The 27,873-nt window shown below is 42.4% G+C and overlaps 1 protein-coding gene across 7 annotated transcripts in view; it reads right to left on the reverse strand.

The window, feature by feature from the left end:
* Positions 1–5,723: 5,723 nt before the first annotated feature.
* CBX5 (chromobox 5) overlaps positions 5,724–27,873 on the reverse strand; it is a 36,430-nt gene continuing 14,280 nt past the window's right edge. Inside the window, exons 1-6 of one of the 7 annotated variants that reach the window (XM_070621548.1) lie at positions 26,253–26,592; positions 24,781–24,817; positions 24,499–24,676; positions 19,180–19,366; positions 16,056–16,156; positions 5,724–14,411 (exon numbers count right to left, since the gene is read on the reverse strand). In XM_070621548.1, coding sequence (XP_070477649.1) covers positions 14,261–14,411; positions 16,056–16,156; positions 19,180–19,366; positions 24,499–24,635 — 576 coding nt within the window. In that variant the 5' untranslated portion in view covers positions 24,636–24,676; positions 24,781–24,817; positions 26,253–26,592 and the 3' untranslated portion in view covers positions 5,724–14,260. Of the gene's footprint in view, positions 14,412–16,055; positions 16,157–19,179; positions 19,367–24,498; positions 24,677–24,780; positions 24,818–25,165; positions 25,402–26,252; positions 26,647–27,873 lie in introns of those variants that run through there. The other 6 variants (XM_070621545.1, XM_070621549.1, XM_008527747.2 and 3 more) reach the window with 6 other exon arrangements.

A 27,873-nucleotide genomic window follows, 5' to 3' on the forward strand; every position in this document is an offset into this window, starting at 1 on the left:
GATGATGGAGACAAATCCAGCCTCCCTCGATGTCATATCAAGTCGTTCTCTAACTTATGTTCACATCGTTGTTCACCGCCATCTTTCCGTAATGACCATCTGGTCATCTGTAATGACCAGAAAATCTGGAATGCCCATCCCCCAGCACCAACTGCATCTTAGACTGTGAGCTCCGGAAGGCAGGGATGACACGTAACCATCAGTAAAGCTCTTTGCTTTGAGAAGTCTCCGGAATACTCAGGAGGCAACAGAAAGCAAGTGGATACAGAGGAAACAAAGAAACAGCTGAGGCCCAGAGGGGTAGATTTGGGGGTCATGAGCCTTGTCATGAGCAGTGGTTGAAATCATCAGAGCAGATGAGCTATCTCAGGAGGAGGGAACAGTGAGATGGGAGCTGAGACTGGAACACTGGAACCACCGCTATTTCAAAGGTATGAGGCTGAGATGAAGCAGCCAGAGAGGTTGAAGGGGGCCTTCCAGACACCAGCTCCTGAGAGCATCCATACATAGTACATTCATAAGAGTTTTAAACAATTGTTGTCAAGAGTACTTAGTGCTACAGGACAATTTTATGATGCTAAGTTAAAAAAATACAAAATGGTACACACACTACGTAAAAACACGAATTTGAACAAAAAACAGCCAATATGGACAAAACCTAGTCAAGCACACAAACATAAAAATATGTATTATATTAATATGCTAGGATTATGCTTTTTCCAATTTTTGCTTATATCAATTTTTGTTATGATTATGAGATAAAATATTTTATGAAAAATTAAATAATTATTCAACATTTGAACTGAGTCTCCTCAGGAAACTGATACCCAGAGAGGCAAATTAATTTACCCAATATCACACAGCCTGAATGACAAAGCCTGACTTGAATTCTCACCTAATGATTCTTTCCCATTGCCTGGGCTGTTCTGGGCTGGTGCTTTGGCTAAGTCTGGAGCAAGGTCAGTTGTGAGCTTATATTGCTTCCTACCCTCTCTCAATCCACACTTTATCCTGCCGCCCTGTGCCCTTGGCCTTCTGCTAGCATGCTGCCCCTGAAGCCCTCTCTGGCCTTCTGGCCTTTCCACCTGAACAGACACATCACCTGCAATTTTCTGCTTCCGATCTGTATGGCTGTCCTGGTACAGAGCTAAGAGCAGCTTTCCTCCACCTTCCTTAATGACTTCTTCCTCTTGGCCCTGAGAAGCCCATAAGACATTTTCCACAGCCCATCCAGAGCATAGTCCAAAGCACCTTTCAATCATATTCATAAATGATTTGGGGATTATCTACTGCCCTGAATTACTGAGGCCATTGCTTCCCCTCTATTAGTGACTCAACTTGGACTCAGTGGAATTTAATATATTCAAATGAACACAAACATGTATTCACAGAGTGATATTCAAATTAACACATCCCTCCAACTCGCACACACACAGACCTGCCGTTTTGTGGGGAGGAAAGGGAAGCTCTTTGCCCCATCTCTTTTTGGAGAAAGCAACAGCGACTCAGTTCTGAGAAATCTCTAATGTGCATTAGGGTACCCCTCCTGCAGCCAATGAGACACCTGTACTGCCAACCCCCTAGTTTGCCCCCCTATATATGCTCCCCTCTCATACACTTCCTGGGACCACCTCAGGTGGTCTGGGGATGGAGGGAAGGAAACATCAGGATTCCAGGCCCTCCACCCCTACACCAGGGTGGAAATTAAAGTCATTCAGGATGCAGAAGGGCATCTTAAAGTGATCAGAAATGTTTTTTAGATTTTCAGGGGAGTCATGCAGTCCCGAGCAAAGACTATTCTAACTCAGAACACATGAGGGTAAACGCTAAGCTGATTCATTGCCCAGAGCCCTTCAGAAGTGAAGTTTCAGCCGTCTGTGTCTGGGTGAAGAAGACATTCTGCCTGGAGGCCGAGGATGCAGGCCCTCCGTGAGCTTCCACATTCCCCGCATCTGTGTCTTGGTGTACACACGCACACACACGGGTCCCCTGCACATCATCTGTTTTTCTAAGCCTTCATCTCCCAAACGTCCTCGTTTCATTCCAGTCTCCCAGTTTTTCACACGGACAAGCTTGTGCCGCCTCCTCACTCTCTTCCACCTCCTTTATCCAAGCTTGCAACTTCGTCCCCAACCACAGCTGACCCGCTCCTTAATCCAAACCAGAAACTCTCTTTTCTGCTTTGAGTGAAAGAGACATGGGGAGGGGGGTCAGCAAGATGGTTTCTACCTGCCCTCTGATCCCTTAGGCTGATGAATGGGGCAATGGAGATCTCCAAAGGAGGAAGTTTTTACTCCCATGCTGAAAGGCAGCAAAAGATTGAGGCAGAAATAAGGATCCAATTGTTTTAGCTGGACACTAAAGATGTGGATTTCTAGTCTTGTTACAAGACTCCAGTCATCTCAAGGAGGATTATAAAATTCTCAAAAGTGATTGTCTTGAATTTTTTTTAACAGAAAAATACCACAAAGAGAACTGACTCTGTTTCTGTGGGGATGGCAAGGGTCTCTTTCACATACAAAATCATGAAGAGCACAATAAAAATAGAAATTGCTTTTCAAGGTTAAGAATCCTTGTTTTAGACATCATTGCTGAGAGAATCAGGAGGGCTGAGGATGGGAGACGCTCCATCCCCAAGAAGAGAGATAGGCGGTTTTCCTTTCCCCACACTTCCAAAGGGGAAGAGGAAAATATCTGTGCTTTTCTTTCCCTCTCAACTTCTTCCCTCAAACCCTCTTATTAGCTATCTACTCCTAGAAACCAGGAAATAAAAAACGGAGAGGAAAAAGGGAGAGAGGAATGAGAAGATGGTAGAAAGGGAAAAATGGGAATGGAGAAAGGACGATAAGAGAAAAAGTCAGGAAGAGGCAAACAAAAGGGGAAGAGAAAACAGAGGGAACATCTGCGTCCTGGTCTAGAAGCGGGAGATGTGCCCGCACTGCACCCTCTGCAGCCGCAGATAGTCCCAGCCCTGCTCTCTCCTGGGAGCATCATAGTAGCTCTGTCCCCTCCACCTCCCAGCTCCCTGTGGAGACACGCCTGGAATGGTGAGGCAGGACCTAGAGAAAGGGGGTTCATGGCAGAGGACAAAGGAACACAGTCAGGCCAGGTCTCTGGGAGCTGGGCTCTCCTGGCTCCTGCCGGGAAGAGCTGAAACATAAAGCAGCAGAGGGTCAGGGGGTGGAGGAAGTAAGAGGCGAACAGGCTGCACAGAGAGTGCTGCATGGTTTGCAAACAGCGGAAGGAATGGTCCATCGCATTCCTACGCAGCACAGGCAAGGGCTCACCTGCCCTTCCTTCCTTGCTGCAGATCTCACCTGCCCCCACACCACCCTTGGTGCAGATGCAGAAGCAGAGGTTCATAAGCTGCAGCAGCTGTGGCCAAGACTTCAGCTTCCCACCGGCTTCCTTCCCCAGAAGAGAGCAGAGGTAGGAAGCGGGGCAAAAAAGGAAAGGGTGCCATAGTAACCCCAAACCTTTTCATCTCAACAGCCCCCATATTTATCAGCAAGCTCAATTTTCAGCATCTCTTCCTCTCCCTGGCTCAGAACCAAATGATCACACAAGGCTTTCCTGAGAAGAGGCATGAGGCTGTGGAGCCAGCACCGCCTCTTGCCGTCTGGGAGGGGGCATCACATTATACACAGAAAGAGATGCACCTGTTTCCAGAGGTGGCATGGGGTAGAAAGGGCTCGTAAAGAGTCCCAGATTGTTGCAAGAAAGATAATAATTTGATGGGGTGGAAATTAAATGTCCAAATTGAGGCTACTTATGGAATTTAAAGGAGGCGGAGAGAACATGGGGTGGTGAGGCCAGAAATGAGAAGAAAAAAGACAAAGAAAGAGAAAAACACACACGATATAGTAGACAAAGGGGAGAAACCATAAAAAATACAGACGCACAAATAAAGACAGAAGCTGAGAGAGGAGGGAGCTGGCACCTGGAAATCAAGATGTTCCAGCTGCAGAGGGGGTGTGGGAAGCAAGAGAGCAGAGTGGGGAGGAGGAGACAAAGGCCGAGGACCCAAGGAGCTGAGAACCAGACCCTTCCCCTCATGCGCCTTCAGCTTGTCCACGACTTGAAGCAGGTGAGTTCACGAGGTTTCTCACTCAGTCTTCACTCCCCGCCAGTCTGCTGCAATAAGAGCCCCAGTCCTCAGGTGGCGTGCTCCACACACCAGCTGGCCCCAGCTTTTGCCTTGTTTGCACCCCTCCCCCCACAGGCCACACTCAAGGCTTGGGTAGCGCTAGCTTGGCATGTCCGCAGGCTGTGACAGGCACGCTCACGTGCAGCACACACTCCTGTGCAGCAGCCCTCAACACTAGGGCTTTCACCCCAGCTCACACTTCCTCGCAAAGGGCGGAGGCTGCCTGGGGGCTGCTTACTCCTAACAGGGCGGTTTCGAGCTGTGTGCTCAGCAGTCCAACTAAGCACAGACTCCCACACAGCGATCCTCCATTTTCCCCAGGCTGTCAGCGCTGCATCGATTTCACTAGCACTGCAGCCCTTTAGTGGAGACAAAAGGGGAGGCAAAATTGTTGGGCTCTGGCCTCCTCCAGCACACGGAGAGGCAAGATTCCTGGGAGAAGAGTTATGAGTGACGATGAGCTCATCTGAATGAGTGCCATGCAGGCATACCCTCTGACACACTGGAGGGAAAGAAAAACCAAGACACACTTGTTTAGGAGTTGGAGTGCGGGTGTCAAAACCCTGAAGTCTTGTTTTCCACTGGGCCCGAGGCAGAGACAAAGTGGCATGCTGGTGAGAGAACTAGAAAGAGATCTAAAGGGAAAGGGGCAAGCAGTCCCAGGCTTCAGAGGTAGCAAATAAATAATGTCCAGAAGGGTCTGGCTCTGAAGTGGACCAAATGGCTCTCCTGTCCCATGTTTATGAGGTCATGGACCATTAAACCAGCCAACCTACAGATGTCTTTATAAGACTTTATGAGATTAGACTGGGGAGACCCTATAACTCAGCAGCAAGAAGCGACAACAGGGAGAACTGCAGGTAAGAGATGGTGGAATCAAGGGGGCTCAGCCTTCGGAGGAAGGCTGAGTAGGAAGACCATAGTGGGAAGACGTCTGGGTTCTGGGGTCCCTCCATCTTCCTCATTTCTCACTCTTCTGTGAATTTCTGCCCATCTCTGTTAGATTCAGAACTGCATCAGGCTTACATTACCCAATAAATTCTTGATTACCTATCTACATTCTTTCCCTCCTGATCCAACTTTCAATTGCCCGCCCCCTGCCTTATTCCTGACCCACAATAATTTGATCCTGAGAAGATAGTTTCTTTGGTATTTGTGTAGCAAATCAGATAGTAAAAGTTATATTTTAAAACTCTCATTTATTGGGATTTTCAAACCTGGTTTAGATTGTCAATGTGATTTTCCACAAATTCTAATAACCAGGAGCTGACTTTTCTAGGGGGCTCTGAAGGCCACTGGGAGCAGGAATGAGCATGGAAGCTAGGAAGGCACAAAATCTGAATTAAGGGAATAGAATACAGAACAGGATACATATTCTCTCATTCCCTCAGAGTTGTGCCACCCTGTGGCTATTTGCAGAAAGTCAGAGACAAAGGATCCTTATAAAAAAGCCTTTGTTCTCCAAGTCTGGCCGCTCTTTCAGAAATGCATGTGTGACTACTGACTGACAGTCCAGGGCCCACTTTAAGGAAGGGGTGTAAGACCTAGATCTTTAAACCACCACTCAGGATCCATATTTGAAAAGCAACCATTTATTAGAACCAATACAAGAGTATGAAAAGAGGGAAAAGAGGAGGGTGGAAGAGGGGGAGAGAATGAGGTCTGCGTTGGATGTCAGTTGTCGAAACACATAAATTGCCTACTTTTAAACATTTACATTTAAAAGGCGAACATATATATATATCACTTATCCTAAAAAAAATCAAAAGCAGACATGTTTGGCTGAAATAGAACCAAGAAACACAACCAAAACTCCCCCACAAACCAAAAAGGTCCATAGAGAATTCAATTTCTCATTTTTCCATTCAGAAATCTGGCTACCAAGTGTGATTTGTTTTGCTACTCAGGATGGTACAGAATGCTGAAAGAAACCCAGCCTCTCGAGTCTCCTAGATCCCATCCTGTGGGAAGGGGTGGGGAGGCCATGGGTGAATCAACTCCTGGCTACTTGGCAGGATGTCAGACTGTGCTCTCTCCATCCTCCAGGACTCCACAGAACCACCTGGTGCCGCCGGTGCTGGGTGAAGAGCAGAGCAGAGTCCACAAAACACGGAGAACCAGAATGTGACCACAGCAAGGGGCCAGGACCTTGTGCTTTTTCACGAGTTACAAATCTAGGGCCAAGGAGAGGGAAAGAGAAAGAGCCCTATTGGGTAGAGGAGCCAGATGAGCCCCTAAACTGAGATAGAGAGTAAGGCTCTTGAGCCCACACCTGGGCAAACAGAAATAGTGTCCAAAGTTTTCCGAAACCAGAGTGAAAAGACGTCAATGTCAGGTTCAGACTGTGGACACTGAGAAAGAGGTGACAGATGCTGAATACAGTGAATTGGATGAAGTTTTAAGGAGTATCAATGCCTGATTCTGAGTGTTAAACATATATCTAGAAAAAAAACTTCCAATGTGGCTCTTTTCTGGCGGGGGATGGAGGAAATGGTTATGTTTATCGAACCCGCTGGTTCCTCTGGGGAAGCGGAGGCTCAGGTACAGATATCACGAAGTGCTGCAGTGACCTAGATGTCTGGGGATCAGTTCGGGGAGCAATAAGCAACTACATAAGTCAAACCCACTGTGTTTGCTTTGCCCCTGAGACAGCCCCAGTCTGTCCCAAGCCCCTGGGGTATGGGACCTTAATTCCCAACCTGAAGAGAAACAAACAGTAGCATCCTTGCCTCATGATTCCCTAATCCAATGCTCTTGAGTGTGAAACAGCCTCTTTGTGGATGCAAGACATAGAAAATACTAAGTGCCTTCCTCCATAACATCCTACGTCTGGACTATTAAGACTCCAACATTCACAAAAACACTGTCAACATCTGGACTAGCAGCTTTGATGAGGGGTGGGGGGCAGAGATCTTGCCAAGGTCACTAAGTAGTTAAAACCTTGGGACAGCTCAGTGAGGACTAAAGCCTATGTCAGCCCTAGACTTCAGCTCAAGGCATCCTCCATCTAGGACCCTAAAGTATTCTATCAACTTTGATTTACAATGCCTCACAACACCCCTGTGAGGTAGGTCAGTATTATTACCCCCATTTGACAGATGGGGAACTGAGGCATTGAAAGGAGTGACTTGCCCAAGGTCAACCATTATGGATCAGTTGAGGAGGTTGGCACACACAGTCAGCACCCACTCAGTTCTTGTTCCACTCCTTAGAGCATCTGACTTCTTAGAGCACACTTGGGAGCAAAAGGCAGGCAGGCACACCTCTGCAAACTAGATGAACTCAATCAACCCCCAAGTATTAACTGAGGGCCTATTATTTATCTAGCGAGGAACCTTGGAGAAACAAACTGATTCTGAAAGTCATGTATTAACGGACATTTTGAAAATAAAATTATGTTTTAAACATTAAGGGCATGATTCTTTTATAAAGAAATATTCACTTTACCCTAAGAGGTGAAGGACTAAGTCACACCAATTCCCAAAGTTCTGCACTGAGTAATCCAAATTCCTAAAATCCAGAACGACACAAGACCACACTCCAGCAGGAAGGTAAGAACCATTTCCCCAGGGCTGGTGTGGGCAGTGCTGAGCTGCAAGGTTGGTGGGGAAAGGCCAGCAACAGCACCCGCAGCAGCAACATCCTCTAGAGGCTCAGCCAGGAGGTAGGAATCCTAGCACCACCGAACCCCTCCTGCTGCTTCCTGCCCGTCCCCCAACACCCAGAGGGCACCTTCCCAACCTTCCTGCCTCAGCTTGACTTTAGGAGGTGCAGCATCTCCACAGCAGCTGAAGATTAAGGATATAAATGGTGACCCCTATCTTTGCATTCAGGGAGAGGGGATGAAACGTTCTCTATCATTAGTCATAAGACTCTTGTAGTATTTTTTCCTCCTGCCAGAGGCATAAGTCCTTAACAAAAGAAAGGCAAAAGGAAAAACACTTCTTCACCTCCTTTGGATTTACACTGGAATCTGGTGGAAATCATTACGACCCTTATCCTAAAAGGAGAGGGAAAACCCTAAACCCACAGCCAGCCCTGGTTTGGAATCAAATCATAAAGCTACCTGTAAAACACTCACTTGAGACTGAAAAGTGCCGTAACCTGATTAAACTCTATCGTCTCAAACAATCTCCAGGCAGGACACCCTCCTGGCCCCCATACCCATCGGCAGCAGCCAGAGCAGGGTTCCACATACGCTGGAAGCTCCAAGAATGATTTATCAGCACACGATATAACGTTCACCAGGGACACTCCAGTTCCAGGAAGGACCCACCATTCCAAGACCTAAATATAAACCTTTTTCCATGTATTGCTGATCACACTGAACAACTCCAGGTGATGAGAAAGTTCAAGACTGATTAAAGCAGCAATGACAGTTCAGCTTCAGTCTGTGGTGGAATTTCTGAAAAAGGGTGATGAACTGGCCACTGGGGCCTGGATCAACTGTGAGGGTCACACCTGCCAATGCCAGGGGACATCACAAAACAGGAAAAAAAAAAAAAAGAGGAGAATGACAAGATAAAAAGTTCATTGCATTCAATTTGGCCTAATTTCTTGATAATAGTTTCCTATTAGATTTTCCGATTAATACTGATGGCTCTTACCTAGGCTGTGATAATTAGGTTTTGATCTATTGTGACATTAATGATCACAATCAGTTGACTCTGAAATTGTCTTAATTAATGGCTCTTCCCTTGTCGGTGCCACCAGTGCAGGTTCTGTCCCCTCTCCCACCACCTTGTTTTAACTCCTTCTCTCACTGACCTCAGAGACAAATAGCTTTGGAGGATCACTTTCTTCCCATAAACCAAATTTTAAACTATTTTAAAACACTTCTCTGATAGAGGAGCAATAGGAGATGATGTTAGGTGAAAAGAGGATCAGGATGAAAAGGCAAAAGAACATGCTGTCCATGAGCAGGAAAAATCCCATCTTAGAAAACCACCGAGTCAAGTGTGATGTTAAAGTAGCAATGACAAGGTGAAGCAACTCTAAAAAGACAAGATGAGGTAGTTTAAAATTCAAGAAATCCAGAGCAAGCAAAAAGAAACTGGAACTGTTTTTATGAAGCTAGCCAAAGAACCATTACACTTTAATTTTCCAAAAGTTACTCTAATTCCTGGGAATTCTGACTTTCAAAGCTAGTCAGCTCTCAATTATCCAGGCAGAGAAAAGCATCTTTTTCATGTCATGGTATGGGTCAGAACTAAGAAGGCTTTTTCCTAACAAGGCAAGGCCTCACCCTAGACCTCCCTAGATTGACTAAATCTGAAACTCTGGGGGATGTGTATTTCTGGGCAAGGTTTCCACACAATTGACACAAGTATCTGCTTAGAAATTACCATCTTGCAGTGCTGACTAAAACTACTACACTGCCCAGAACAGATGCCCAGGTGTTAAGAGAAGTGCCCCAAGCCTTCTTCTTAGCACACCTGTCATTGGAAAGTATGTCCCTGTTTTAGGCTTCAAGCCAGCCTCATGTTAACTCCTCCAAAAAGGATGAGAAACTGAAAAAGATGTGAGCAGCTCTGATAAAATGTCCATGAGGAAACAATGTTACAGAACCCACAATAATGTAACAACACACCTGCAACACAGTTAATACTTCCCATAAGCAAGAATTAACTGGACCATTAAATTCTTAGGCAGAGAGCCTAAAATAGGGGCAGAAATCAGGTTCTCAATGCCCACTCACCTGCTGTTTCCCCTCAGTAACAGCATGTCTAACTAACCTTTAGTTACCTTTATTTCCTGGAGTAAAACAAGCCCTTGTTGTGGTGGATCTATAGCTATTTAGCTACATTCATCCAAGGTCACATGAGCCTTTTCCACATATGAACCAACTGTCACCCTCCTACTTTAGCACCGTGAACTATACCAACCAGTTGCCTCTGCCCCCAAATAAAAAATGTGTACCCATTTATAGCATTTATCACACTGAACTATTAATAGTCAGTTGATCCCACACCAGTATGAAAATTCTTTTAAGTCAGGGACTGCAGCTTTTTGAACTTTGTATCCCCAGAGCCAAAAAGTGTTTGTTGAATGAAATGCTGATGTACACTAAGGTGGCTGAAATATGAACGGCTCAATACAAACCCACCATTATTAATTGGATGGGGGGCACCCAATCCTGAGCATATACTCTTGGGCGCAAGGCTGGTAACATCTCTATTTTCGAAAACATAACTTTGATGACTAGTGATAAAGCCAGCATGAAACCGGAATACACTGGGTCCACACATTTCCTCTCCGTCTCACCACAGGGTATGCTTGCTTGGTGGTTTCACTACAAAGGTATAGACTTCAACACTGTAAGATTTACTCTAAAAATCTAAAGCAAAAGGATGGAGTCATGGGTGCAAAGTGAGCTTTTCCTGTGACCTAATTTGTGAGAAACAACTGCCACATTTCAAATCTAATGACACAGCTCTTCCTGGGGTTCTCATGTCACTGCAAAGTAGTATTTTAGGCCCTCAAATATGAACCCTAAGGGCAAAGACAATTGCTCCCCAGCCTACAGATCCTGCTGACCCCTCTCTATACCATAGGTGAGCGGGCCTAAACACAGAAGCAACAAAATCACATGATGAAAATCCCAAGCAACTTCCCCAAGGCCCTAGGATTTGGCTTGAATATAAGGAAAACAGACTGCAGGGTGGCTACAGAACAGGACTAACTTCTCATCAACAAGTAGTGCGTAGCTATGGCTCAGGGACAGCCAAGGAGCACGGAGACTTTTGAGCATTAAGGAGCACCACAGGCCCAAACATTTCCTTGTGCAGACAAAAACTGGACTGCAGGAGGAAAAATGATACGGCTCTCTCCAGGTTAAAAAAGGGTGCTTCCATCAGGGCTGACGTTCCCAACAGCTGATTTTAACAGGGGGGCATATGCCCAGCCCAGGGCTCAGAAAAGCAGCTACACTGACCTTGGTAGACTCTGCTGGGCGAAGTTCTGCTATATTCTGTGGAAAGGGAGATCCTTGAATGCTGATTACCAGGAGAAATTCAGCATGAGAAAGATGTTTTGAAAGAGGTCTAAACACAGGAAAAACAGACTTTGAGCACCTGAGACCTAGAGGTTTAAGAGTGCTTACTTAGCCTCCAGCTATTAACTTTTCTGAGAGGAGACAGCCCATGAAAACAGGTTTCTGTTTGAAGTTGCAATTCTCCAAGGGCCAGGACAGCTACTTGGCACTAACAAATGCTGGAGGCACATGCTTGCATCTGGTTTCCCTTCTGCTGAGGGCCAAAAGCAGTACTGGCCTCTGGCTCCCTTTATTTCTGGAGAAGAAGCTGTGGGTAGGCAGGGAGAGAACAAAGTTGTTTCGGTGGCACTCAGTACCAGACCATGATTCAATAAACTGTGGGTACAAAAAAATGAAGAGAAAAGCAAGGTATTAAAGGGGTAATGAGTAGTAGATGATACTGGGGTTATATTGTTAAAAGGAAATCAGATTTTGATGAATGCCTTAAATATTACCCATAACCCCAACAACCACGTATCCCAGGTTTCTGAGGAACAATCTCAGCACAAGATAATTCTGTTGTGTTCTTCATTCACATGCTAGATTTTGGTTTTCAAAATATGGTCACTGTGGTTTACATGCCCACAGTTCCTGGGAGAGACACACTGGCTACGTGGATAAGCTGTCGTTTTCTCCACCTGCAAATTGAGACCCAGATCACCTCCTCAGGGGCCCTGGCCTACTTTCGTCCTATTCTTGTCTACTCGAATTGATATCCTTGGTTACTTTATGACAAATCTGTTTCCTGACTATCCTTTCTTTTAGATACCCATCAGATGAAGAACTAACAACTGTCAGTTAACTAGCACTTGATCTAGGCCTCTAATTCCTTCAGAGAGTAAAGGAAGATGGAGTTAAAACTTCTACCCACTTGAGGTGTGGGTTATGCGTTCTCACCCAATCACATTCCCATTCAGAAGGATTTTCCTGGATGACTTAACCCAGAAGCTTCATTGTTCCAGTCTGTCACGTCACTGCAGCAACAGCTGTCTTCTCAACTGTGCAGTATAATTTCTGACATAATTTATACAAGCACACAGAATTCAATCAGCAGCTGAGCAGGGAAGCAATGTTAACAAATGCTATGAATGGGCATATGATTTGCATATTATTCGGCTCATCTGTGAACTGGAGCAATCTATCCATTCCCCTCATTACTCTGAATAATCCAGAAATGGTTGAATGCTCCTGGCCAGACAGCTATATGTTTTAAAAATCAAAAGCAACAAAAACCTCAATGGCTGGTGAACTCTAGAGTTAAGGCTATTTCAAGCATTTTATTCTTATTTCCTCAGCTTTGGGCTGGGACAAGGATGCTCAAAACCCTGCTATTTTCTTACTTTTAGTCTTGATCCTCTAGCACCCCCTCAACTACAAGATGAAAAGGGTAAAGAGAAGTAGGGCATTTCTTAGAGGACAAAGGCAGGATATGATGAGAAAAATAACCTCTCAGGATAATGGCAAAGCTGGAGGAAGCCAAAAGGGACATATTTTGCTGAGTAGGGAGAGAAGGTTGTGTCAACATATTAATGCCAGGGCTTGTCACTCTCTGAAGTGGTAGTCTTTAATAGAAATGCATTTTAAAAAATAAGATACAACTAAGAGTTTGAGGGTGGAAAAAAGAAAGACTAGGGGCCAGCCCCCTGGCTGAGTGGTTAAAGTTCTGCATGCTCAGCTTCGGTGGTCCAGGTTCACCAGTTCGGATCCCTGGCACGGACCCACTCCACTCATCAGCCATGCTGTGGAGGCATCCCACATACAAAAAAATAGAGGAAGATTGGCAGAGATCTTAGCTCAGGGCTAATCTTCCTCAAGCAAAAAAAGAGGAAGATTAGCAATGGATGTTAGCTCAGGGTGAATCTTCCTCACAAAAAAAAAGAGAGAGAGAGAGAATTAATACTTTGGAGACTGAGTGGCAAATCCAGGAGTCAACAAAGCAGGAAATTTATGACTATGAATGTGATGAATACTTATGATATTGTGAACATCATAATTGATATTGTGGCCAATGGCTCCCCTGCAAGAATTCCCCACTGAAAGTAACTGCATGGAGGGGAAACTTGGGTCCACTGAGAAGCGAGGGTCAGGTTTGAAGCCTCTTTGGTAACAAGAATGCTTTGGGAGGCCACAAAAGTTGGCAGGGTTGGAGGGTGCCTAGCACCTTGGCACAAGCAAGCACCAGGCAGTCACTCACACCTATAAGAATATATAGTCCAAATGCGAGGGGTGGAAGGAGATAATACATATATATCATACGTGATAATAAAGACAACTGTACCCTACCCCATCATCCTCATGTACCAATAGCTAAAAATCTCCACAGTTAATTATCTCATCATTTTGTGACAGATTACACCGCCTTGCAGAAGCAGAATCAGGGATTGCTAAGAAAGAAGGCCAAAAGTCCTGGGGCTAAAAGAAGTGCCTTGACAAATTTGAATGCAAAAATTTCAAGTCCTCCAAAGGATGGAGCTATTCTGGGAGGAACAGTGAGGATGAACAACAGAGGGTGGCCCAGAAGACCACACCAGGAACCCTGTATCCTCCTGGGTAGAGCTGAATGAGGTTGGGAAAGCCCCGACAGGTAGGCAGTTGCTATTGGCTTTTTAAAAAGATGGGCCACATCTTTTCCATCCCAGCATCTCAAAACAAAGGCTAGCTGGTCATCAACATGTTCTAAGAATCAAAGCAAGAAACCTAAATTCATCATCATTGTGACAAAATCCCACAATCTAAAAAGTGACCAACCGTGGAAAGATCAAGACTCTAAGGTGGTTAAAAAGTTAAAACTCATCTTGAGGTCACAGGGGAGCAGAAGGAAGAGATCAGGGCAAAGGAAAAAACTGTAGGAATTACAAACAGTATGTAAATGCCTGGTCTTCACAGAGAGACACTTATCATGAATCAGACCACCAGTTATGTTACAAGAGAACCAATACCAACATTTCTCCTGTGGAGCACAGTGATAAGCACATTTTTTATGGATGTGTTTAGGATAGAAGGGGGTGGGTTGAAGGGAGAGGAGGTTGGGAGGTGAATGTATTATGTACAAAGAGAAATGACAGAGACCACCCCCTCCTTTAGCTCTTTGCTGTTTCTTTCTCTTTGTTTTCCGCGTCCTCAGGATATGCATGCCATGTCAGTCTCTCTTCATAAAAGGCTATCACAATCTGTGGACATTTGACGTTAGCTTCTTTTGCAAGAACCAGGTCGGCTTCATCTGTGTCTTTCCTGGAGAGAAAGAATATGAGACTTAGAAGGAGAGGAAGCAAGAGTGAAAGTCTGTCCAAGCACAGGTTTATGTCATTATATGCTTTTAGCTTACTTGATTTCCTAGTGAAAAGGACCCTAAGAGTCCAATATTTGCGAGGAGAAATTTAAGTAAATAAATTATTAGTAAATATCACTTTACTATATCAGATAGAAACAGAAGTCTTCAGCTAGAATTTAGATGGAAAACATAGGCTTAATCAAAAGGCTGAAAACTACATTATATAAATTCTGCTCCTGTAATTTTTATTTGTGTATGAGCATGTGAGTGAACACACAATCAAATCTACATTCAGCCCTATTGATTATGCATAAAGTAATCAATCCAGTTTCTAGATCATCTAAGTGAAAGCGTCCTAACCCTCCTCCTATCTTGTGGCCTTTTCAACACTCATTATCCTTTTGGTCAGAACAGTGGATTAGAACAATAGGAAAACAGAAATGTAAGTAAGCAACAGAAGTTATAAAAGGGAGAGTAAGGGAAAATGTAAAATCTAGTCAGTAAAACAAAATGTAGGAATTAGCTACAAATTTCAGTTATCCAAGTTACACAGACTATACTATCACATATAAAAGATCTAGGAAGTTCCTTAACCAGGATTCCAAATAAAAAAAAAAATATTTTAAATTAAAATTCCACTGAGATGTGAGCAAAGACAACTACCTCCTTTTCTAGAGAACTGAGATGTTCAATTCATAGAGGTAAGTATTATGGGTGAGGAGAGGAGGGGAAAACACACAGCTGAGAGCAGATACTCAAAAATTTGGACTGTGGTGGAGAGAGCTGGTTAATATATGAATGTAAATCACAAGTACACATATGGCTGAGTGGGAAAAGCAGTCAATATAGCTATACACTTCTGACAGAATACAGTGGCTTCAAATATAGGCTTGGGGTAATTTACCAGCAAAATTTCGATCAGATAAGATATTAAACCTTTTGATTATACAACTTTTAAGGTAATTAGCTTCTTTAGTGGCACCGTAGCACCAACCCTGTATTTAGAGACCAGATTTAAATCACAAGCCCATAACGCTTGGAAACAGAGAGGTAGCGAGGGCCATCCCATAAATCACCCTGTCTTTAAGAAACCAAATTGAGGGGAAATAACTACACTTTCCTCTAAGAGCCATTCCCTCTACCGGATGAAATAACTTGTGCTTTCGCCACTATGATTCTTAATGCTTTTTGTTGAGATAATTTTTCTCTTTTAGACATTATTCAGTGGTCTGGGTCCTCAGTGATGGCAGAAAGTCTCACTCAACTCCTATCCCACGGCCACAGGCTCACAGTCTGACGGTAAATGATTCCGAACCATGTAAATAAATGGTTAGGTCATGTTTATATGTTTCCTACCTCAAATCTAGCTTTTTCCGGTATATGGGCTAATATACTATAATTTGGCTTAATACCAAAGCTTGAGAATGTCTTAAATCCATTCTGAACTGTAATTCTCATTTGATGCTGACAGTTGGTATCAGTTAAAGATCCTTGGCGAGCAAATTTTTTGGGGGGAATACTCAGGCTTCCCTCCCTATCTTCCACACAAATTCAAGTCACTGGCAAAGAAACACAATCGTAGAGTGAGGCCCAATCTCTCTCACCATTTCATTAGGAACATTAAATCACCACAGGAATCTGTTGCCCCAATGATCTTTTCTGGTTCCAGTCCTCTCTCAAAGCCTCGAGCGATATCATTGCTCTGCTATAAAGAAAAGATGAAGAAAGGTTACAGCTTGGGGAAAGAGTACAAAACCTCCTGGTTTCTCAGCTCAACAAAGCACAACCTAAGTAAATATCACCTGATACCATTTCTGTCACCAATTCATAAAATTCTTAGAACTTAACAAATACAATACGGGTCAATCAATGACAGTAATGCCAAGAGAGATTTTTGCAAGATGCAGTTGTCCTTCCAGTATTCCTTCAAATGATTAGGAGCGGCCCCTAAAATCCTTTAATATCCCTTAAAATATTCTGGAGTCATCATCTAGGAACTCCTCTAATCTTCTAATCTCCTTAATATTATAAATTGACTACCCCTAAATTGTTGCTTCTGAGATAAGTCTGTTTACCTGAACTAATCCCTTTTCTCATTTTATAAATTTCAAATATACCACCCCCAATCTTTATTTTTTTAAGATTTTCAGTTTACCTTAACACTGACCAATATTTTTAGTACTTCTTTTCACAGTCATTTATATTTATGAAGGAACAGAGATAAGAATGGCGCAAGGTAGTGCCACAAAACAGCATATCTCTTTCAGCACTCACAGCCTACAGAGCCCACGCCCTTGGAGAAGAGGCCCTGGCCTGTGCCTGTCCCCTCCTGATGTGCACGAGGCATTAGCATTCGAGGACAGAATTGGACAGTGATTTAAAATAAACTGTTAATTCCTTAGGGGATTATTCAAACTTGGTCAAAATGCAATCATGCCCTCTAGACAAGGAGCTCAGGGTCTGATTCGGGAGTGATGGCAATGGTGAGAGCAAAATGGAAAAATTTTATACAAACCAGGTAATTTAAAAAACTTATTATGAAAGATAATGCAAGCTTATCTAGTGGCAACACATAAAAAAAATTTAGAAAGACTGGCCAAATGAACTAAATCTCTGATGCCTGATTTTCATAATAAAATCTCTTTGATCTGACATTCATCTTGCCTTCCTCTGAGAGATACAAAGCATTCAGGGTCCAGGTGGTCCCCAAAGATACCAGAACCCACATTGAGAAGGAAATTCCATGCATGGATCAGGGGAGACACTGACTCAAAAACAGCGTCTTTTGGGGGCACTTAAGGGGAGGAGGTTCCCAGATGTGCACACAGCTGCTCACAGCTGGAATGCTGGCACTCGAACTGAGTCATAAATCATAGCTGGCGGCTGAAAACAGTTTGCCACATAGGGAGGGAAGGGAAGAAAAACGTTCAAGCTGCTGAAAGGGAGCGGAGGCGAGGAAAATGCTAAAATCATCACACAGGCAGTAATCTTAAATCAGGCATAACTAACAAATTTCTTCTACAGTGGTCTAAAGAAAGAAACGCAATCCCCTCCTGTACCTTTAAAGCATACAATCACCTATCTTCCCAGCTACCTACCTGACAGCTGCCAGCAGTACTGAGAATGCTGTCAGGGGCCCCCGATGAACATTACAATGTAAGGGACATGTGCGGGTTGTTTTGAAGGTCAGCAGCATCAGAACCTGGCCTAGGAACGAACTCTCTGCGCTCGCCAGTGGCTCTGAGCCAAATTACTCCTTTTTAAAAGGACAGAAACCTTAGGTTGAGGAAATACACACTATATGTCACAAATTGCTAGTCAGAAGTCTTATGCTGTGTTGCTTTTTGGTCTCTTTACTTAGCTAGAAAATGAATCAAATGACAAAAGCCAGAATAGACAATAATAATAAAAAAAAAAAAAAAGAAAGAAAGAACAAACCACATCTTAGAGGAGGGAAGGCACTCTCAAATTCTTTATCAGTACAGTACACCATAATGATATACACACCTCACCAGAATAAGGAAGTTTTAAAAAGAAGGTTGAAATAAATAAAATTAATCAGGGAAACAAATAAGGAAATAGACACAAACCGAGTCCACTTTCATTTGCAGCCTCCAATCTTTCACTTTTATTTCAATTCTTTTAGGAAAGCTAGTTTCCCATTTTCTCTCCTATGGAATCACCTGTGTAAGTCTATATAAAATACTGATGCCTATGTCCAACCTACAGAAATCTGAATTTAACTGGCCTGGGGTGCATCTTGGGCACTAGAGGTCTTTTTAAAGTCCCTCCCTTTCCCTGGTGATTCTACGTGCAGCCAGAGCTAAGAACTAATGCTCTAGAAAAATAGGTATCCAAGTAGAATGAAGATAAATAGGGATGCTTATGGCAGTGATGCTAGAAGATTCAGAAGCAGACTTATGCTTTTATTTTATTAAACTTTAAGGATATGATACATCCTTCACCACAAAAGGCTTCACAAGCTTGAAATAAATAAAAGGAGTGGAAGCTGGGGGGAGAAGGGGTGTGTATGTGTGTGCACAGATGGAAAAGATATAGATGAAGAAAGAGAGACAATGACAGTGCTTTATGCTAGTTGCTTGACAGCTGAAGATCAGAAGGATTAAAGCAACCAAATAAAACAAAATTTCATAAACACACTTTCCAAACAGAATGAAAGATTCAAAAGGAAGATGAAAATTAATTTATTTGGAGTACGTAGAAATAATAGGATCAAAAGAGAATATACATGCCACTGAACTGTACATTTTAAAATGATTAAGTGTACATTAGTGAATTTCACCTCAATTAAAAAAAGAAAGAATATAAAGGGTTGAAAATAAGTGCTATTTTTGGAACAAAAGAAAAAAGGAAGTGAACCAGTAAACATTTTAAAGCCCTCTATCCTCAGAAAAATCACCAAAGACCTTCCCTGTCTAAGATAACTTAGCCTTCTATTTATGGAGAAGGCAGAGTGGCTGAATGTTTTACAGGGATTTACTTTTGGAACCTCAAAACAGTACAATCAGTGGACGTACACACATTACATTTCTTACTCAGCCAGGAGGGGGCACTGTAGTTAATCAACATACTTCCCTGGGAAGCTCTTTTGTTCAACAATTTACCCTGCAGGCCACCCTTAGAACAAAAAAAAAACAAAATAAGGTTCTGGGGGGGCGGCTGGTAGCAAAAGAATAGTTTGTGGAACAATGGGGAAAGGAAGCTTACCTCTCTCTTTTTTTTAGATTTGATATCATCAGCACTGTTTGAGAAATTGGATTTCCTCTTGTTACTTTCTGACTTCTCTCTGGGTTTGTTATTTTCACCCTCCTTCATCTTCTTATACTTTTTCATAAACTCAGAAATTAGCTCAGGGCAATCCAAATTTTTCTCAGGTTCCCAAGTATTGTGCTCCCTGGGCAGGAAGAATAGAGAAAAAAGGAAAAGAATGAGGGGGAAAAAGAAATCCAATGCCTTATTTTAAAGAAGATAAGTAGGCAAAAAACGAAAGAAACCCTTTGCTTAAAGGAAATAACAAATTTGATCCTAGAATCTAAGTGAAATGAAAAAATACATCCACAAAAATACTTGCACGGAATTATTTACAGCAGCATTTCAATAGCCAAAGACACAAAACAAATTCAAATGTCCGTCAACTGGTGAGTAGATAAACAAAATGTGGTATATGCACACAATGGAATACCATTCAGCAACAAAAAGGAACACAGTGTTAATTAATACATGCTACAATATGGAAGAACCTCAAAAACATTCTACTAAGTGAAAGAAACCAGATTAAAAGACTATATATTGTCTGATTCCATTCATATGAAATGTCTAGGAAATACAAAGTTAGAGACAGAAAGCAGATCAGTGGTTCCCTAGGGTGGGGGTCAGGATTAACTACAAACGGGCTCAAAGAAATTTTGGGAGGTTATGGAAATGTTCTAAAACTGGAGTGTGGTGATGGTTGCACAGCTTTATAATAATTTACTAAATCACTTAATTGTACATCTTCAATGAATGAATTTTACAGTATATAAATTATACTTCAATAAAGCTGTTAAAAAGTCAAACATGAATTCTGCTTTATAAGTGGGAAAATAATATCAGTTCAGACATATAGTCATCTATGCAAATCCTGAAGAGATGACAATCTAATAAATCATGTACCCCCAGTTTACACTGTCTTAAATACGCTACCTATATTTTGAAGAAATGTCAACAAAATATCGGGAGATTGATAATAGTTATTTAGAAAAAAGGCATTAAGTAAGGGCTTATTTAAGATTTACTTAAAAGTAATGGCTTAACTCATTAGAATATAGGCAAACCATAACAAGAAGACTCAGAGTGGGATTTGGAGTGCCTTAATTCAATGCTCTGGATTCAAGTCTAATGTCACCAGGTAGTCAAATATATTTTTAGATTAATAAGCAAAACAACCCACAAAAAACCCAAACCCAAATTAAATAATTGGGGCTAATTAAACTTGGATCAAGGGAGTTCTACTATGAGGAAAGCAAATAGTTGGTATTCAAAAAGTCATTCTCGGGCCAGCCCGGTGGTGCAGCAGTTAAGCTCGCACGTTCCACTTCTCAGCGGCCTGGGGTTCGCCGGTTTGGATCCTGGGTGCGGACATGGCACTGTTTGGCATGCCATGCTGTGGTAAGTGTCCCACATATAAAGTAGAGGAAGATGGGCAAGGATGTTAGCTCAGGACCAGGCTTCCTCGGCAAAAAGAGGAGGACTGGCAGTAGTTAGCTCAGGGCTAGTCTTCCTTAAAAAAAAAAAAATCATTCTCTGCATTCGTGACATGGGTTTTAGAAAACCAAACCACCAACTACATCATAAGTTTATGGAATCAAAGCAAGAAAAACCTACATGGAAAAAACTAGACCAGGTACTGTCTTCATTCCTGGCCAGTAGCAGAGAGTTTTTTTGGTTATTTGGTAAGGACTAGTTTCTATTAAGATACATCTGTAAATATATCATAGAAGCAGTTTCTACAATCCCTTAATTGACTTGGGAAAATTTTTTTAACGTATGCACTATACATTTTAGGTGTTTTTTTTGCTGAGGAAGATTCGCCCTGAGCTAACATCTGTTGCCAATCTTCCTCTATTTTGTATGTGGGTCACCGCCACAGCATGGCCATCGACAAGTGGTGTAGGTATGCACCCAGGAACCAAATCCAGACCACCAAAGTGGAGCATGCTGAATTTAACCACTAGGCCACAGGGCTGGCCCTGGTTTTGTATTTTGTTTGTTTGTTTTTAAATAAAGATCTAAATCTTTAGATAAGGAATGGTTTGAACACATGCCATAATAACTTGACCCAAGAAGCAGAATGATGGAAAAATCTGAGATATTTACTCCAGACTTAAATAACTTTCTGTAAGAGGACCTTAAGAATGAGACAAAATTTCTAAATCATTTGAACTAAAACTGGAAAAGCCTCTCCTTCATAGCTCTTCTTTCAGCAAAAAGAAAAAAAGTCCTCATACAGCAACTTTCCCCCAAATCCACAGACCATATAGTTTACTATCCCAGAAGAAATTAAGGCACCAAAATCAAGAGGTATGCCAACATTATAACATAAGCAAGCAAGTGTCGGGGTAGGAGAGTCTCTGCTGATAGCAAGGAAAGCCAGTCCTGTAACAGGATTATCCCTTTTCCTACCATATGGGTATTCTGTTTCTACATCAACCAATTTTCACCCAAAAGACACAGCATGTTATAATTTAAAGAGCCTAGGTTTCAGGGCCAAAGAAATCTGATACTGGATCCTTGTTCTAGCACTTACCAGTTATGTTATCTTCAGCAAATAACTTCACTAATTTCGTCATCTGTAAACTGAAAATACCTCTAAAGGCTGTTACGAGAATTAAAGAGAAAACATGAGGTAGAATCTGACCACTGCCTAGCAAACAGCAGGTACTTCGTTGTAGACAATGCTGCAGGGGCAAAATTTATTCTAGTCTTTAATGAAATCCTGGGCATTTCTGACAAAGAAGAAATGCTTAATCTGTCTACCCCAAGCCTTGTCTTTCCCTCTTTTATCTATTAAGGTACCAGCAGCTCAACTGCAGACATAGTTTCAAGTACCTTCAAAATGCCCAAGACTTCCCAGTGGTGGTGATTCAGTGGGCCCAAGAAACACCTGTAAAATCTTTAGGTGTTATTTTAATACCTATTTCATAGGCTCTAGGTCTCGCAAACTCACAGTTCCCATCTCCAGACGAGGCTGTGTTACCACTTCTCTTTAGAAACCTGAGGGCATATTCTGATTGCCGTGCTACCCATATCTAGTGCTCTGTGTGCTAAGCATCCTGTAGTGCACAACCTGTCCCACCTACACCGCCAACAGAGCTCTGGATGAGAAACCTTCGTCCACGTAATGAAATAACCTTACGTATGTTCCAAATGCTCTTGATTCATACCTTTATCCAAAGGTACTGTCAAAACACTGAATCTTCTAGTATATTTAAAGCCCTACACTTTAAAGCTGTGATGTTCTGTATGGTAACTACTAGCCACATATGGCTGTTGAGCATTTGAAAAGTGACTAGTCTATGCTATAAAATGTAAAATATACATCAAATTCTGAAGACTTAGCATGAAAAAATAATGTAAAATGTTTCAATTTTTTGAAGATTTAAAAAATTTTTCCTTTTTCTCCCCAAAGCCCCCCAGCACATAATTATGCATTTTTAGTTGTGGGTCCCTCTAGTTGTGGTATGTGGGATGCCGCCTCAGCATGGCCTGATGAGCGGCGCCATGTCCGCGCCCAGGATCCAAACCTGTGAAACCCTGGGCCTCTAAAGCAGAGCACGAGAATTTAACCAGTCCGCCATGGGGCTGGCCAATCAGTCAATTTTTATGTTGATTAATGTTGAAACAGCATTTTGATATATCGTGTTAAATAAAACATATTATTAAAATTAATTTCACTTTTCTTCAATGTGGCCACCATAATATTTAAAATTACCTCTGTGACTTGCATTTTATTTCTATTGGACAGCACCAATCTAAGGAGCCTAAACCAGCTCCTCTCAGGTCACTGGGGTTCTGAGAAACCCATTCTTTGTTATTAGGCAATCATAGGAAGGGAATTAATCAGAAATGCCTAATGATTACAAAGCTGCATGTATTTCACCTTTCAAGCAACCTCTTTTATGCTTCAACGTGTCTAGTTCCATTCATTCCAAAGGAAAAAGTAATTTATTTTAGCACTTCAGCGCAAAGCCAGTTACTGCCTAACAGACATTCCAGTCAACATTTCAGTATCATTCTTAAAGCTCATTGACTTAAAAAGGTTTCTCAGGTCTTCAAAATAAAAAAAAGATTGATGGATAAAGAAATAGATGATAGATCATATTAAAATGTTAATTGTAGGGGCTGGCCCCGTGGCTTAGTGGTTAAGATTAGCGTGCTCCACTTTGGCAGCCCAGGTTAATGGGTTCAGATCCTGGGCGTGGACCTATATCACTCCTCAGCCATGCTGTGGTGGTGACCCACATATAAAGTGGAGGAAGATAGGCATAGAGGTTAGCTCAGGGCAAATCTTCCTCAGCAAAAAATAAAAATAAAAAGGTAAAAGTTAATTGTAGAAACTAGATAGTGTGTATCCAAGTGTTTACTCAATTTCTTTTGCCGCAGCTGTACATCTGAAATTTTAAAAAATACATACTGGGAGGAGCCAGCCCAGTGGTGTGGTGGTTAAGTTCATGTGCTCTGCTTTGGTAGCCTGAGGTTTGAAGGCCCACATCCCGGGTGTGGACCTAGCATCACTCCTCAAGCCATGCCATGGCAGCATCTCACATAAAAAATGGAGGAAGGTTGGTACAGATGTTAGCTCAGTGACAATTTTCCTCAAGCAAAAAGAGGAAGATTGGCAACAGATGTTATTAGCTCAGGCCTAATCTTCCTCCAAAAAAAAAAAAAAAATTGGGGAGAAAAAAATGTGGCCTTCAGATTTAAGTCTCTCATTAAGATAAGTGCTTCATTCTAGGATATTTCTGAGATCCAAGGATCATTTTGGAAAGCTATGGGCTATGGCATTGAGGATGATTTCTGCTGCTGCTGCTGCTTAAATGTATGTATTTCAGCTTAGTTATATCCAAAAGAACAGCAACAACAGTTTATACCTACACTGAGCTTATGTGTCAAGCTCTGTACATCTACCAACATCTCTATGACAAGTATTATTCCTTATCCCTATTTTTTTGAGGAGGAAAAAGGATTAAGGAACTTAACCAAGGTCACCCAGCTCATATCATAAGTCATGGAACAAGAGTCTGGACCCAGGCAATCTGGCTCCCAAGTCTACACTCCTAACCAATTCATTATACTGCTTCTCAAAAGCATTATTATTAGAACACCAGCTCCAAGAAGGGGGAGACTTTGTTTAGTTTATTGCTGTGTCTCCTGACTCTTAGGAAGGGGAGGTGGGGAAAGAAAAAGGCAAAGATGGCTGTGGTTCATAGAGAAGTAAACCAAAGGTGCCCACCTTTGCAGTCCTAAAGCCTAAGAGAAGGCACTTACTCAGAAAAACCTTTCCACTTCAGTAGGTATTCCACTTGCCCCTTAACCACGCGCCTGTCTAGCACCTTCTCCACAACATACTCCTCCTCATCCTCTGAAGAAGAACTGTCAGCTGTCCGCTTGGTTTTCTTTCCCATGTCGCACGCTGTTCCACCTGAAGACTAAGGCCACCGGGTTCCTGCAAATGGGAAGGACAAAATGGTCAGTACCCACGTGAGGAGTTAAAACTTCCTGTCTCTTCTTGATAGGATGTGGGAGGTGTAACACAAAGATGCCACGTACCCTTCTCTTGGGTCTTGAAGCATTCCACAGATGAGTCCTAAGAATTTAATCAAAAAATAGGTCAAGCCCCACTTTCCCAACCACAACTTTCTCTTCAGGTAACAAGACCAAAATTATTAGATAATTGTCTAACTCCTCTGATTTCAGATTCCCAAAGACAAGTAGCAGGGTATGCTCCTTCTGGCTACTTCTGTAACTGTTTACAAGCCAGGAACTCAACGAGAAATGTGGAAAACCTTCAGTTAAAAGAACGAAAACCTTTCCCTCCAAAGGGAATAAAGTTCTTTATGAAAATGAAAAGCAAAAACCACCAAAATGCAACTTTCTCCTGCTCTGAGCGCCTTGACTAGTCTCTTAGAAGCACAAAAAAGGCCTGCTCAGGCACCTTTCACCACATTTTCAGCGACTCGGTACATTTCCCTTCAACAAATTGAGCTTGTCCCTTCAGAGCATCCATCAGCTCACAAAAGCAAGGCTGACATCTCAAACACACTTAGGCCTCCTTTTTCACTTAGGGATAGGAGGGAGGCAGGGAGAAGAAAACATTTTTTTAGTCCTAAAAATCAAAATTAGTCTTTGGATTGTTCAGTAATTCTCCAAGTTCAACCAATCCAAATAGCTAAGGAGGTACCTCTCCTCTTAACTGAAGTTGACTTTGGGCCAAAGGAAGAGGAGGAGGAAAAAGTAGTCTGGCCCCAGACTCACATCAGCATGAAGCCTTGAAACACAGAGGAACCATTCATAGGCCCAAAGAAAGCTGAAGCAAAGCCACACAAATGGAAACTGAGTTAAGCACAGAAATATGCACAACCAGGGGGGACTCAGCAGAGAATCTAGTCTTTTAAATTCCCACGTTGTTGTTACCATAATCATTTTTAAGAATTCTTCCTTAACCATGTTAAATGGTGCCCACAGTCTGGATGATAGAGTAGCAGGAACTGTTTTCTCAGCTGAACTCCATTTTTATTTTGCTGTAATCTTTAGAGATTTTTTTCAGCACTCTCTAAAATATTTCCATTGTGACCAGAAGACCACTCTCAGGAATAGGGAAGGCCACTACTAATCTCAGAATTTTACTTAAGTCCAGCAGCATAAAAAATTGCATTTATCAATTTACTTCAAATTAGCAAAATTTAAGGAATTATTCCAAGAATATATAGTTGGAAACCATATCCCCAGAACTTACTAGCAATACATCTGCCCTCCCAAAAAACTGTCTATACCCATTACTGTCCTGTAATAAAACTAAGTTTCTTTAAAATACTTTATTTGGAAGAAGGAGTGGGGGGAAGAAAGTACCTTAGGTAAGGGGTTTCAAAATAATTTTTCCATGAATTTAGGAGAGAGTCCTAAGCTTCAAGGAAAAAAAAAACCCTGATTTGATTTATTTAAAATAAAAACAGCCTCCGACCTCACCAGAGACAGGAAATGTCATATTCCAGGGAGAGTACCCCACCCCCACCCCCACTCACCTTGGAATTTCCGGGAGCTGAGCAGTTTGGGTCAGAGCGCTGGGGTTAAAACCAGCCCCGGGTTAGATGCATGCAGTTAAGCATTGTGGCTATGGCCTCCCCTGCCTCACGAGGAAAAACAAGGATTTACATATGTGTTTTTCAGTTTGAGGGAGGTAAGAGGAAAATCTCCCTTTATACCTTCATGCAGAGGAGAAGCCCCAAAGGTAGAAGATGAATGGGGGTTCCCTCCCTTACCTACCGGATCGCCCCAGTTCTTTCTTTCCCTCTGGGCTAACAGGAGGGGCCTCCCCTCCCAGGTCTGGGGCTTGGCGGGCTGGCAGCTCCCCCGCCCCCACCCAGCTGCCTGGGCGCCACTGCGCAGCTGTCCCAGTCCGTTGCCATGGCAACTGGCAGCAGTACTAGACTAAGGGGGGAGAGGCAAACGGAAAAGTTAAAAGGCTTAACTTTCTTTTTCAGTGAAGACTGGGTGGAGAAGTTGGAAGGTACCTCCCTTGGCTTCCAGGCCAGGCATTCAGAGCTCAAGGGAATTGGTTCTTGGGTTTTAAATCCAAAACTTGTGTTTATTCCTCCAAGAGCACTGGAAGTTAATCAATAGCATTTTAAGATCATCTAACAGGATTATAGCTCAACTGGAAAGGGGGAGGGGAAAGGCTAGGTCCTTCCACAACAGGATCAGTACAAACCACCTACCCCCTAATCCAGCCCACAAGAAGCACTTTAGACAAGGCCTTTTCTACCATCTGTCACTGAACAGTTAATTAAAATTGCTTGGGTGGAGGCTAACAGGAAAAGGGGGAAGGGAAGTATTTCAAAGATACATACAACTTTCCTTCTTTGCACGATTATTAGAAACAGAATCCAGAAAATTGAAGCACTACCAAAGAACCTTTCAACTGAAATTACAGGTAGAAAAAAATTTAACCGTTAAGTAGTTTAAAAAAGGGGAAGGGAGAGCAGCTCAGCCACAATCTTTACTGTTAAATTAAAAGTAAAACCACTTCTCATTAGCTGTTCTTGTAATGTGATAAAACAAATTTTAAAAATAATTACTACCCACATGAAACATTAATATATAATAATTAAAAACCCTGTACATCAATAGTTCCTAATACCTGAGAAACGGAGGACTGAGATAAAGAAAAGAGACACTTAGAGGCTTGCAATCCCATAAATTCTCCTTTCTCCTGGCTCTAAAGAACATTTTAGAGAGCGCCAAAATCCTGCTCTGCTTTACAGATAGATATGGGTCTTGAGAGCCAGAGGTTGGTGCCATAGGAGAATAAGAAAAAGGGGCAGGAAAAGCAGAGACTGGTGATTGTTTTGGTTATCAAACAGAAGAAACTACAGGGTATAAGAGCAAAGCAGACATTTTTCAACTACACAGGATTTCCTCAACTTTGAATGGACCCATCAGGAAATCTCTGAATAAAAACTGCCTCTTTTGTCTCTTCCTAACTTTTTTTTTTAACTCTTCGTAGTTAAAGGATAAAAACAATGCCAAAGGAATTAGATCAAGGTTCTGATTCTGTGATTAACCTGCCATGTGTGATCTGGAGTAAATAATTTTAGATCTAACCCTGGAATCACTAAAATGGGTCAAATAAATCCCCACTGCCTA

The sequence above is a fragment of the Equus przewalskii genome, chromosome 5 (assembly GCF_037783145.1).
Source record: "Equus przewalskii isolate Varuska chromosome 5, EquPr2, whole genome shotgun sequence".
In the NCBI taxonomy this organism is placed as follows: Eukaryota; Metazoa; Chordata; class Mammalia; order Perissodactyla; family Equidae; genus Equus; species Equus przewalskii.